Source organism: Erythrolamprus reginae, chromosome 1 (assembly GCF_031021105.1).
Source record: "Erythrolamprus reginae isolate rEryReg1 chromosome 1, rEryReg1.hap1, whole genome shotgun sequence".
NCBI classification, from domain to species: Eukaryota; Metazoa; Chordata; class Lepidosauria; order Squamata; family Dipsadidae; genus Erythrolamprus; species Erythrolamprus reginae.
In genome coordinates, this window is record NC_091950.1 from 87954361 (window position 1) to 87967696 (window position 13336).

General features: G+C 44.6%; 1 protein-coding gene across 3 annotated transcripts in view; it reads right to left on the minus strand.

Annotated features, from left to right (window-relative positions):
- The window catches only part of PAPLN (papilin, proteoglycan like sulfated glycoprotein), a 123013-nt gene that overhangs the window by 44124 nt on the left and 65553 nt on the right, over positions 1-13336 (minus strand). For 2 of the 3 annotated variants that reach the window (XM_070758230.1, XM_070758222.1), the window contains exons 11-12: positions 10829-10955; positions 7108-7173 (exon numbers count right to left, since the gene is read on the minus strand). In XM_070758230.1, coding sequence (XP_070614331.1) covers positions 7108-7173; positions 10829-10955 — 193 coding nt within the window. The remainder of the gene's footprint in view (positions 1-7107; positions 7174-10828; positions 10956-13336) is intronic. The other variant, XM_070758238.1, reaches the window with a different exon arrangement.

Consider the following 13336-nt stretch of genomic DNA (forward strand, 5'->3'; position numbering starts at 1 on the left):
CCCCGTTGCCCAGGCAACGGGGAAACCCCATCTTCGGCTCCTCGCTGCTGCCGCGCTGCGGAGCAGATCAGCTGTTGGGCGGCCGAAGGAACCTTCCCTGGGTCTTCCCGCCGCCCAGGCAAAGGGGAAACCTCAAGATCGCTTGCCGCTTGCCCGTTCACCCGCCCGCCCGGCTGCTCGCTTGCCCGTTCACCCGCCCGCCCGGCTGCTCGCTTGCCGCTCGAGAGCAAGAGGGGGAGAGATAGAGAAAGAGAGAGAAGGAAAGAAAGAGATGAGAGAGGGAGGAAGAGAGTGTGAGAGAGGAAGAAGCAAGATAGAGAAAGAGAGAGAGAAAGAAAGATGAGAAAGGAAGGGAGTGACGTCATCGGGTGGAAGGGTTGCTAAGGGAATGGGAAATTGCAATTTAGGGGTTAAAGTGTTAAGGGAAGGCTTGTGATACTGTTCATAGCCCAAAATAGTGTATTTACTTCCGCATCTCTACTTCGCGGAAATTCGACTTTCGCGGGTGGTCTCGGAAGGCATCCCCCACGAAAATCGAGGGAACACTGTACTCTGAATGCAGCTTTTTCAAAGCTTTTCCCCCCAGCCCTAACTAGGTGCTAACAATCTTCTCAGCTCTTATCTTGCAAGCTCTTTCATTGTTACTAACTGCTGAGAATGTTTTTCAAGCCCTGTCTTTGCAGGGTTTTTTTCATTGCTCTAACTTGCTCCAAATGTTTCTTTCCAGCCCTAACCAGGTGCTAACAATGTTCCCAGCTCTTACTGGCTTGCAAGCTCTTTCATTGTTACTCTCTCCAAATAAGGTTTTTTTGAAGCCCTAACCAGGGGATAAAATAATGTGCTGAAACTGACCAGACTAAGGATGCTAGCCAGATGAATATCTGGTAAGCAGATTCTTTTCTATATTTTCCTCCCCAAAAACTAAGGCGTGTCTTATACTCCGAAAAATACGGTATATTAGATGACTTTTGCACCTGCAGAGTCCCAATATCGTTCCCATTATGTCTACAAATAGCTGGAGAAATTTCTATTTTCAGTAAAAATGTGCCTGTGAAAAAAATTACACATTTACACCTAACATTACTCGCCATCAATGTAGTCCAGATCCTGATCTTTGGGAGAACTCCAGGATCTAGCCTGAGGCTACACTTTGAATAAAATATGCATTAAACTGCACACAATACTCTCCATACTCCTGAAACACGCTTCTCTATGTATATGCATCGACGTAAAACGCTTCTTTTAACTTGACTTTTCTAAATTTGGGAGAAGCCCAATGCTGCAAATAGGAGTAGCAAGGATCACAGTTGGGAGGCTGGGCTTTAATCAAAATTCCAGACAGTCAAACAGCCAACGCAAGCTGTCGTTTCCAACAGAAACTGCACAAATAACCTCAACTATCTTGGCACAGCCTAGAGACCAATAGGAGGCTCAGTGCAGAGTGACTGTAGGATTGGAGAATGGCATCTCAGAGGAAGTCCTATTCTAAAAATAACTTAGTTGGCAGGAGGCGAATCTATGCAAGCTCTTTCAATAGAATAGACTGTGAATAAGGATCAGTGCCTAAAAAATAATTTCAACCTTATATTCCAAGAGGAATTTCACCTTTATAGTTAAATATTACTTTAGGTTGCCATGGAGCAATATTCAGTAATAGAACAAACTTGCAAGAAACATTTCAAACGGCAATGGGACCTCTATCCTATAGACTTGAAGCGCTAGCTGAGTTCATATAATGGCTAAATCAAAGTGCAGCTGGTTAGATTGTGGTTTAGTATGTTATTTTGGTCCAGTTGATCAATCGTGGTTCAAATTTAATGTATAATGTGAATGGACACAATTATGATTTAATCAATGTACCATGGTTAAGCACACTCTGATTTAGCACGCTGGGGGAACTGTTACAGCAGCGATAACCACTCTTTCTAGCTTGGTAGCTCAGTCTGGTGGTGGTGGGGACATACCCTGTTTCCCCGATAGTAAGACACCCCCGATTGTAAGACGTATCGGGGGTTTCAGGGGGGTCGGCTAATATAAGCCGTACCCCAAAAGTAAGACATATGTCTTACTTTCGGGGAAACACGGGGTATTGCTGCCTCCTGCCCACTTCCGCGCCCCCCCTCCATACGTCACCGCCGCCTCCGTCTGATCCAAATGTTGCTGTTCCTGCTGCTCCCGCTGCTCCCGCCGGCATCTCAAGCGGATGCCGTGTTGCCCGTCCCGGCTAAGCCGGCCGGACGTTGTCCGTCGTCGGGGAACAAGCAGCAAAGCAGCCCGGCGAAGGCTTCTCCTGCCGAAAGGCGCCCGCCAGAGACCGGTAAGCTTCGGAGACGCCGGGTGGGCGGACACGTGTCAAGGCCGACGTGTGCACCGGACGCGGCTGCCACGTCATGGCGGGGCCCGGACGGGGCGGGCAGGCAGGGATGCGGATGTGTCTCCATGTGTTTGTGTGTGGGGGGGAGGGTGGTTCGGGCTCCTTGTCCCCCCCGGTGGGTAAAAATGAAGACCCAGATTTTTCAAGAAGATTTTTTAAAATACTACTTTTTACCGGACACGGGTGTTGCGGGTTCGGGTAGGTGGGTTGGCCGGGTGGGTCTTATTTTTTCCAATATAAGACATACCCCGAAAGTAAGACATAGTGGGGCTTTTGGGGATAAAAAGAAAGTAAGACACTGTCTTACTTTCGGGGAAACACGGTAGGAGTGGCAGGTGCACACATTGGAAATTTGCACATGAGCAGAGGGTGCTTGCACTCGTGTGGGAGTGGTGGGTGCTTGAAGCAGAGGGCAATACCATGCAAAGCTCCGTTCATACGAATGGAGTTTTGTGTGCGAGTGTAAGAACCCTCTGTTCATGCAAGTGGAGCTGCGCATGCTTGCTCATCTCTCCCATGGCTAAGTTTTGAACAGGTTGAAGTTTGGTAATGGGCTGCAGCCTGAGGCTTAGGGACCCCTGAGTTACAGTTAAAAGATTTTTGTTTCACGATTGATGACTGCAAGCTATATGTAGCTTTGTACAGTGGTGCCTCTACTTAAGAACTAAATTTGTTCCATGACCAGGTTCTTAAGTAGAAAAGTTTGTAAGCAGAAGCAATTTTTCCCATAGGAATCAATGTAAAAGCAAATAATACGTGCAAATCCATTAGGAAAGAAATAAAAGCTCAGAATTTGGGTGGGAGGAGGACGAGGAAGAAGAGGAGGAGGACAGTCACTGCCCAGAGCAAAGGGAGTGTTTTTTCTCTCTGGGCGCTGGCAGAGGCTTATCCCCTCTCCAAGCGCCCAGAGAAAGGAAAATGCTTCGTTTGCTCTGGGCTGCCAAAGCCTCCTTAAGTGCCATTGAAAGGCTCCTCTGACGGCACAGAAAAGCCCGACATGGCCGGGATTAAAGGGGGAATGGCAGGAAACTGGCTGGGCCTTCATGCTGCTCTCAAATTTCCTGGGAAATTTTTCCGGGCTTGGGTTCTTAAGTAGAAAATGATTCTTAAGATGAGGCAAAAAAATCTTGAACACCCGGTTCTTATCTAGAAAAGTTCTTAAGTAGAGGCGTTCTTAGGTAGAGGTACCACTGTAGCTACCTTTACTTCTTTGCTAATTTAGCCACATATTCCATATTCTGTCATGAATAGTGTAGGCAGATATATGACCCTACATGGGAGATTTTTTTTGGTCTCATTTTGAATTATAAAGCATAATAAAGTTTAGGGAATTGTATAACCACCACGCAGATATTCAACGTGAAAGCTCAAAAACCTTTCTGGTATCTTCTTCTGTAGGACCTAGGAGCTCTATTACATCAGACTGGGTGTTCTATTCGCTTAAGACATAGCAAAGTCATATCTTCATTTCCCCAAACAGTATCTGTAATTATACTAATTCCCCATCCTCCAACCCTCTGATGGGTCATTTAGTTTGGTGTAGCTTGATGTATGAACCGTCTATTGTGGTTTATGGTTTAATGTTAAGCCCAATTATGACATGTTCAGCAAACCACAATGAAAACAAACCATGGTTCACAATGTTATGTGAACCCAACTCAAAAAATCCTTCACTGTAGCATTTTGCTTATTGATCAATTAGTTGAAATCAACAAGCTAAACTTGAAAGACAGAGTCTTCCATTCGCTTATATGAAAGGGATACCGTTCCTAAAGCTATGTATCCAGCCTAGTAAGTAACCACTGAAAGTCTATTTTTCTGACAGTCTCAAAATGGGTGAACAGTGTGGTCGGGCGGTAGGAAAGGCAAGTAGGATGCTTGGCTGCATAGCTAGGGGTATAACAAGCAGGAAGAGGGAGATTGTGATCCCCTTATATAGAGCGCTGGTGAGACCACATTTGGAGTACTGTGTTCAGTTCTGGAGACCTCACCTACAAAAAGATATTGACAAAATTGAACGGGTCCAAAGACGGGCTACAAGAATGGTGGAAGGTCTTAAGCATAAAACGTATCAGAAAGACTTAATGAACTCAATCTGTATAGTCTGGAAGACAGAAGGAAAAGGGGGGACATGATCGAAACATTTAAATATGTTAAGGGTTAAATAGGGTTCAGGAGGGAAGTGTTTTTAACAGGAAAGTGAACACAAGAACAAGGGGACACAATCTGAAGTTAGTTGGGGGAAAGATCAAAGGCAACATGAGAAAATATTATTTTACTGAAAGAGTAGTAGATCCTTGGAACAAACTTCCAGCAGACGTGGTTGGGAAATCCACAGTAACTGAATTTAAACATGCCTGGGATAAACATCCATCCATCCTAAGATAAAATACAGAAAATAGTAAAAGGGCAGACTAGATGGACCAAGAGGTCTTTTTCTGCCGTCAGTCTTCTATGTTTCTATGTTTGTTTTTATACATCCAGCCCCTTGTTGAAGTTATCAATGGTGTCATCATGCTTACTATGTGAAATAGGACTTTTAATACAGTTATACTACTGGTTGGTCATTATGGAGGGACCTCTGGTAAATTCTGAAGATATATAACTGAATATGTAAAAAAATATCATCCAGGCTAATGGGTATGGGAAAAATATAGAAAAATATAAAATAGAGGTTTGATAAAATTAAGCTGCAATCTCCAGCAATATTCATTTTTAATTTACTAAAATTCTCAGCAGAAGCTACTGGGGATATGATGTCTAAACTCTTGGGCTACAAAGAAAAATAAGAAATCATCTTCCCTCACCCTTCTTCACATAGGATAAGAAGGCCAAAAGCACTGACTACCCAACACCATTATTTATGGAGAAAAGCCAAAGCTTTAAGAACAAAGCCCATCACCTAGAAGAAAAGCCTTCAAAGGTTTGTGGAACCAGAGATGTTCCACTTTTGGAAGATTTAGAGAAGAGGTCTTCAAACTTGGCAACTTTAAGACTTGTGGACTTCAACGCCCACAATTTTCCAGCCAGCATAGCCCACAAGTCCACAAGTCTTAAAGCCAGCATAGCTGGTTGGAGAATTCTGGGAGTTGAAGTCCACAAGTCTTAAAGTTGCCAAGTTTGAAGACCTCTGATTTAGAGCCTCACCAGCCTTTGAGTAGTGTGCTGGCAGCCACACTCCAACCAGGATGTAGAGCCAAGACAAACCTAATCTAAATTGAATCTAAATTAAATTTAACTTTAATTGAATGCAAATGCAAATGTTTGAATATGCTCTGTATGATAGTTTGCCACAAATTTAATAATTCCTTCTGCCACACTGCAAATTACAACTTCTCAGCAGCCATTTGGAGAGAGGCTATTTGGTCACACTGCTTGGATGAACAGGACGAACCTGTGCCTTCAACTACTGTATTAGTACAGGTAGCCCTTGACTTACAACAGTTCACTTCTTGACCTTTCACAGTTACAGGTGACTTATGACCGTTTTTCACACTTATGACCATGGCAGCATCCACATGATCAAAATTTGGATGCTTGGCAACTGATTCATATTTATGATGGTTGCAATGTCCGGGGGTCATGTGATCATCATTAGTGACCTTCTGACAAGCGATGTCAATGGGATAGCCAGATTCACTTAACAACCATGTTACTAGCTTACCATATTTTTTGGAGTATAAGAAGCACCTTTTTACACCCCAAAAGAGGGTGAAAACTTGGGTGTGTCTTATACACTGAAAGTAGCCACTCTGCAGTCACCCCCACCCTTTGGCCTCTACCTCCCACCAATTTACCTCCTTGTTGCAAACAGTGCAGAGCCTGATGAGCTCCAGCAACTGATTATCAGCCTCCCGACCAGCAGCTGTTCATGTGCTAAAATGTTAGTGAAACTAAAGCTGCAAGGAGACAAATTGCTGGGAGGGAGAGGCAGAGGCAGGATTTTATTTTCTTGTGCAAACCAGTTGCTGAAACTGGGTGTAAGGAGGTAAGTCGATAACTATAAATGTCTGTAGAATGTTCGAATTATTAGACTTATTTTTTAAAGCCTGCTTTATTATTATTCTAGACAACTTAACAAAATGAAGAAACTTTTTAAAACAAATGCTTGAACTGAAGAGGCCCAGTGCTATTGTATCTTCTCGTTTTGCTATTTCTATGGCACACATGCACAGAAATACACAGCAAACAATGCATATTATCTGTACTGTTTGCTGTTTGTTGGAAGGCAAATTGCTGGGAAGCAGAGGCAGATTTCCCCCCTCCTTAGTTTTCATCCGCCCAAATTAAGGTGCATCTTAAACTCAGGTACATCTTATCTCTGAAAAATATGGTAATTACTGCAATGATTCACTTAACAAATGTGTCAAGGAAGGTCACAAAATGGGGCAAAATTCATCGAACAAATGTTTCATTTATCAGCAGAAATTTTGGCTCAGTTGTGGTCATAAGTCAAGGACTACCTGTATATCTCTCATCACAAGATTCTCCAAAGTCTCCTCCAATCTTTCTATTTTGTATGATTTGATGAATCTAGGTCTGTGGCTTTCAACAAGCGTTTCTCAGGAAATTGTGGTTTGTTTGATTTTTTTAGCAAATTCCTGCTGAATGAGCAAGCTAACAATGCGAGGGGATGGGGAATACAAGCTGTTTACTAAGGTTAGGAAGCTTGGAAACCACTATTGGAGGTGAGGCGAAGGAAGAAAAGAGCTCAACCACTTTCTCCTAGTTACCTCTTTGTTTGCAAGGTCCATGCTCTGTTGCGGCTCCATGCTCCCGGCAGATAGAGGTAAGATACCCTTTGTATATAGAACAAAGATTTTAAAGCCCATAATAAATACGTAGACTTCTGGGTCTGTCTTTCATAGTATGATTTCTATCCTTTCAGAGCCAAACGGGAATTTGATGATGGATTGGAAACCTCCGCTGCCATTTTTAAAAAAAACTTTAGGGAACAGTGTTTCTCAACCATGGCCATTTGAAGATGTTTGGACTTCAATGCTCAGGATTGCCAGGACAGCATGGCCCTTCCTCAGCTAGCATGTGTTGTGATTCAGCCTGAGGCTCCTCAGGGACCGGCTGCATCTCTGCTGGATCCAGGCCCGGAGGAGGAGGACAGTGAACAGAAGGGGGAGGACCAGGCAGACGGGGGAGAGGAAAGTCAGGAAGAGGATGAGGGGGAGCAGCCTGAGAGCCCCGGGGGGGGCTCTCCCCAGCCAGTAGTCTGGCCTCATTGGATGAGGAAGCACAGGCTATAATTGACATGAGACAGAGACATGCAGCTCAGAGACGGGACCAATTAGAAAGGTATTGGCATCATTGAATTGGCAACAGCTGGGTTTGGGTGTGGTTCTCCTCAGCAGGGTTTAAAAGGCAGGCAAGCCCTTTTAGCCATGTGGAGCGTTATCAACTGGGAGTTCTGTGAACCTGCTTTGCTTCTCGGCGTCTCTGATCTTGGCTTGTGGCCTAGAACAGCGTTTCCCAACCGGTGTGCCGCGGCACACTAGTGTGCCGCAAGACACAGCCAGGTGTGCCGCGGAGCTCCTAGGGAAGCTCCAGCTGGGCGGGGCGCTGCCGGTGCCGGGGCGGACGGAGAATGCCCTCTCTCGCAGCCCCCTGGCTGGGAGCGCTTTCGCTGTGAGAGAGGGCTTTCTCCGTCCGTTTCGGGAATGCCCGCCCCGCCCCTCTCTCGCGCGCGCCGCTCCCCTTTTCTCTCAGCCCTCCCTGGCTTCGCTTCTCAATGCCTACCTCCTTCCGTCTTTCCTTCCCCTCAGCCGTTCTGTCTGGGGGTCTCCCGCTCTTCCCTTCCCCGCCTCCCAGGCTTTGCCTTCACCACCCCCCACCCCCTTTTTGGTTGGCAAGGAGTCCTTTGCCACATCCTGCAGTTCGCACTCGGCTCGAGGCCGCTTTCCCTGGCTGCGCTCTTTCTTTCTCTCTCTCCCGTGAGGCGGGGGAAGGAAAAAACAAACAAACAAAAACTTCTTGCAGCAGGCCCGCGCGTACGCTCGTGCCCACGCTCGTCCCTTCAGCAGCGAGGGAGGGAAGTCAGAGGGCGAGCGAGCGAGCGAGCACTCTTGTCCTCGGTGCTCTCTGCAGCCTTCCTTCCTTCTTCTTTGCCGCCGCTGAGGGACGGAGAGAAGGATAGAAAGGAAAGAGGGAGGGAGAGATAGAAAGGAAAGAGGGAGGGAGGAAAGAGGGAGGGAGGGAGAGATAGAAAGGAAAGAGGGAGGGAGGAAAGAGGGAGGGAGAGATACAATGGAAAGAGGGAGGGAGAGATAGAAAGAAAATAGATAGAAAGGAAAGAGGGAGGGAGGGAGGAAAGAGGGAGGGAGAGATAGAAAGGAAAGAGGGAGGAAGAGATACAATGGAAAGAGGGAGGGAGGAAAGAGGGAGGGAGAAATAGAGTGAAATGGAGGAAGAGATATTTTTTTGTCCAAACTTTTCTTTAGCCCCCCCGCGTGCCCCCCCCCTGCCTGAGAGAGAGAAAGAGAGACATAGCAAGAGAGAGAGAGAGAAAAAGAAAGAAAGAGATAGCAAGAGAGAGAGAGAGAAAGAGATAGCGCGAGAGAGAGAGAAAGAGATAGCACGAGAGACAGAGAGAGAGACAGAGAAAGAGAGAAAGATAGAGAGCGAGAAAGAGAGATAGCAAGAGACACAGAAAGAGAGAGAAAGAGAGATAGCAAGAGAGAGAAAGAGAGATAGCAAGAGAGAGAAAGAGAGACAGAGAGAGAGAGAAAGAAAGAGATAGCAAGAGAGACAGAGAAAGAGAGACAGAGAAAGAGATAGCAAGAGAGACAGAGAGAGAGACAGAGAAAGAGAGAGAGAAAGAGATAGAGAGAGAGAAAGAAAGAGACATAGCAAGAGAGACAGAGAAAGAGAGAAAGAGAGAGAATGAAAGAGAGATAGCAAGAGAGGCAGAGAGAGAGCAAGGGAGAGAGAAAGACATAGAGGGAGGGAAGGAGGGAGAGAGAAAGAGAGCAAAAAAGAGAGGAAGAAAGAAAGAGGGATGGAGAGAGAGAAAGAAGGGAAGGAAGGAAGAGAGAGAAAGAGGGAGGGAGAAATAGAGTGAAATGGAGGAAGAGATTTTTTTCTCCAATCTTTTCTTTAGCCCCCCCGCGCCCCCCCCCGTCCCCCCGTTCAGTGTTCCCCATGATTTTGAAAATATGAATAATGTGCCGCGGCTCAAAAAAGGTTGGGAAACACTGGCCTAGAAGACTGGAAGACTTGGGGGAGGCGTATGTTTGTTATCTCCAGCGTTGTTTTTGACAGCAAGAATCCTGTTTTACTTCATGGCCTTCGTGAAACATCTTTGAAGTTTCAGCGTGTTCCTGTTTGTAAGGACATTTTCTGTTACCTGTGTTTGCTTTGAATTCTATAAACTGCCTTTGATTTTTACCAGTGTGTCTGGCTTCTCTTTTTGGGTTGGTGTTTGCTGGAGGGACCCAGACAGAACAGCATGGCTGGCTGAGAATTCTGGGAATTGAAGTCCACGCATCTTCAAGTTGCCAAGCTTGAAAAACACTGCCAAAGGATGATGGGATGGGGTCCAGTTTGAGTCATGGGCAGGAACAGCCTTCTCCCCTCTTGGCAGCTCTGCCAATTTCCTGCACCAAAACAGACCACCCACCATAGCTACTATTATGCAGGAAACATACAGGCACTTTATTACCCACAAGAAGAAGAGCCAGTTCAAATCAAGTCCAAATATGTGGGTGGTGGGAAGAGTTCAGTTTCCTCTGCCCTTCATCATGTCTTCAAACCACTCCCTCCAAAAGTTGCATATAACAACATAAAAAAATGCTTCCATGGTTTGATCTCTTCATTTGAATTGCCCCAATTTTTTAAAAAATCATTGTAGCCACAAGAACTCACTAAGCACTTGGGAATTAGCAAGAGGTCATAGTGAACAGGGGGGAAAGGAAGGGCTGGAGGGACTGTGGTCTAACTCTATGAAAGTTTGAATTGTGACACATCTTTTGGAGATCTGAAGGTGGAGACTTGCTTTGTATTCTGTTTATATTACAAGCAGACACCAAATTAGACTCCGAAAAGTTCTAACGCTAAAACAGAAGAAACAATTTCATATGTCTAAAACTTTCTAAATAATAGTCTGTAAAGATTCTCAGTCATCCAGGTCTTGGTTGTCCGAAAGGTGCTTTTTTTGTATTGTTGCATGCTGCCCAGAGTCTGCCTGGAGATGGGTGGCTTATAAATGTGCACAAAGCAAAAAATATTTTAAAAATTGAAGAAAAAAGATGGGGGCGCCGATAGGACTACCACTGGAGCGGTCACATGGAAGTTGTGCAATCTGGCAGCCGCTACCAGTAGCCTTCTTCACCGGTAGCAACCCACTACTGCCCCGAACAGAGACTACTAAGGTATTTCTGTCTTTGACCGGATTCTTAGACTCAAGGTATCTCAGAGAAGAGAGAAACCAGATCAAAGCTCACCTACCGTTTTGTGTGGGGGCAGGGCTGGAGGCCGCAGGTGCGGTTATTTCCTGGCCATGGTTTATCTCTGCACATATAATCCGGGTAGGCTTCATTATCAATGGTGCAAAAAACCAGACGAGACTGATAACCTGCGGAGCAGAGGAGAAACAACAGGAACCAAAGATGGCACACGGTAACAGATAATTGCCAAGGAGATTGGTTGCATAATATCCCGAAAGCAACCAAGCATTATCATCTAACAGATAAAGCATTAGGCAGAGAGGCCAGCAGCATCCAATGAATTGTCTTTTCATATTCCCACACAAAGGATGTGATTGAAATCAAGGTAACAGGGCTAGCACTAATCTAAAGGCGAGAGTGGGGAATTAATTAAGTTATATAATTAATGGAATGTAATAATGGGTTCAATATGCACATCCTTGGAAAAGAATGTTGAATATCCCTCAGTTTCATCAACTTCCACCCCTAAAAATTGACGAAACTGAAGGATTTTCAGCATTCTTTTCCGAGGATGTACATGTTGAACCCATTATTATATTCCATTAATTACTGAGGTGATATTTTCCTACTACAGCCCTGGGGTTTTTGGACAGCTTTACCTCAGAGGTCAGACTTGATCTGACATTGGTTGCTTTGCAGAAGCTGGTTGAGATTGAGACACCCCTGCCCCAACCTCCAGCGTCTTTTCACTTTATCTTAGCTACATGCCAATAGATTAGATTAGATTAGATTAGATTAGATTAGATTAGATTTATTGGATTTATATGCCGCCCCTCTCTGTAGACTTGGGGCGGCTCACAACAATAGTAAACAAAACATAGTAACAAATCTAATATTTCGCAATCTAAATTACAGTTTTAAGTTAAAAAATCCAAAAGAGCCCCAATATATAAAAAACAAGCAATACTACTACTACTACTACTAATAATAATAATAATTTATTAGACTTGTATGCCGCCCCTCTCCGAAGACTCAGGGCGGCTCACAACAACAATAATAAAACAGTATAAGTACAAATCTAATAATTAAAACTATGGCTAAAACCCATTATCTTAAAAAACAAGCAATCGTACACAATCAACAATCAATATTACAATCATAACCACACGTAACTTTTAATGATCAGAAGGAGAGGGCATGTGCTAGTTGCCCCATGCCTGATGACACGGTCCACATGAAGTGGGGAAATGGGGGAGCAGGGGAATGGGGGGATTGCATGCACATGCACGAGGGCGGAGCAATACGGGGAGTTTGTGCATGAATGCATAGGGGGCAATGCACGTAGGGGGGCAATGAATTATGAATGTGGCCATGCATGTATGCTTTTGGCCCCCAAGGAAAAAAAGGTTTGCCTCATTGGTATAGAAGCTTAATGAAGAAATAAATAAAACCTTCTCTCTGCACTTTACCATGCCATATACAATCCCACTGGCATGTATGCAGTGTAGTCAGTCACTAAGCTTGTTGGTCGCATTCACTTTGGAGAAGAATAAGCAGATGGACCGGCCTTAACTCTGAATGAATCAAAATATGTCCCATTACAAAACTGTATCTCCTAGAATGGCTAATAGCAGATCTCTTTATAATCCCATAAGCAAAGATTACAAGATGATTTCTGCACAGACCACTGCAAGCTTTTTTTTTTTAATATATAGGTCAAATTCTCAAAACAAGCTTTATAAAAAAAATATTTTGTTCGTGATATAATAATCCTGTTGCAACACAACCAGAGTTTACTTTCAATTTACACTTTTTCTCGCAGCCTTACATGCAATACTAGAATAGGCCCTGTTATTTTCTGTATGTAAAAACAGGAAGGCTGAGTATTTAGGTTAGTATATTTTAGGAGATTCCTTCTGGCTCCAGGATTCAGGGATAACCTGATGAGAGTGTAAGAAGAGAATTCCAAGAATAATGGTCAGCTATTGAGTTCCACTGACAACACCTCCCCAAAAAAGCCAAAAATAAAAACCTGGCTGTAGCAATAGCATTTAGACTTATATACCGCTTCACAGTGCTTTACAGCCTTCTTTAAGCAGTTTACAGAGTCAACAGATTGCCCCCAACAATCTGGGTCCTCATTTTACCGACCTCAGAAGGATGGAGGTCAACCTTGTGCCAGTGAGAATTGAACTGCCGAATTGATGGCAGTCAGCAGAATTAGTCTGCAATTCTGCATTGTGCCAGCATGCCTCTTCTATGTAGTACAATCTAAATGTCAATGTTCCAGGTAACATCCAAACTAAATCAGAGTCCAAGTAAAAACACTCCTCAGTTGAAAATTCACATCCCTTGTCCCCCACCCACAAACTTGTCACGTTGCCCACTCAGATTGTGCCAGCATGGCAAGTCCTTCCTCTGCTTCCGCCCAGGTGGGTGGGCATAGGATGTCCTTGAACCACTCAAAATAATGCTTTGTGACTGCCTCTGTTCCCTCATGAAAATCCCCCATTCCCAAGTTCCCATAAACATCAGGCCTTCTATAGATAGTATGGCAAGCCGTTAATTT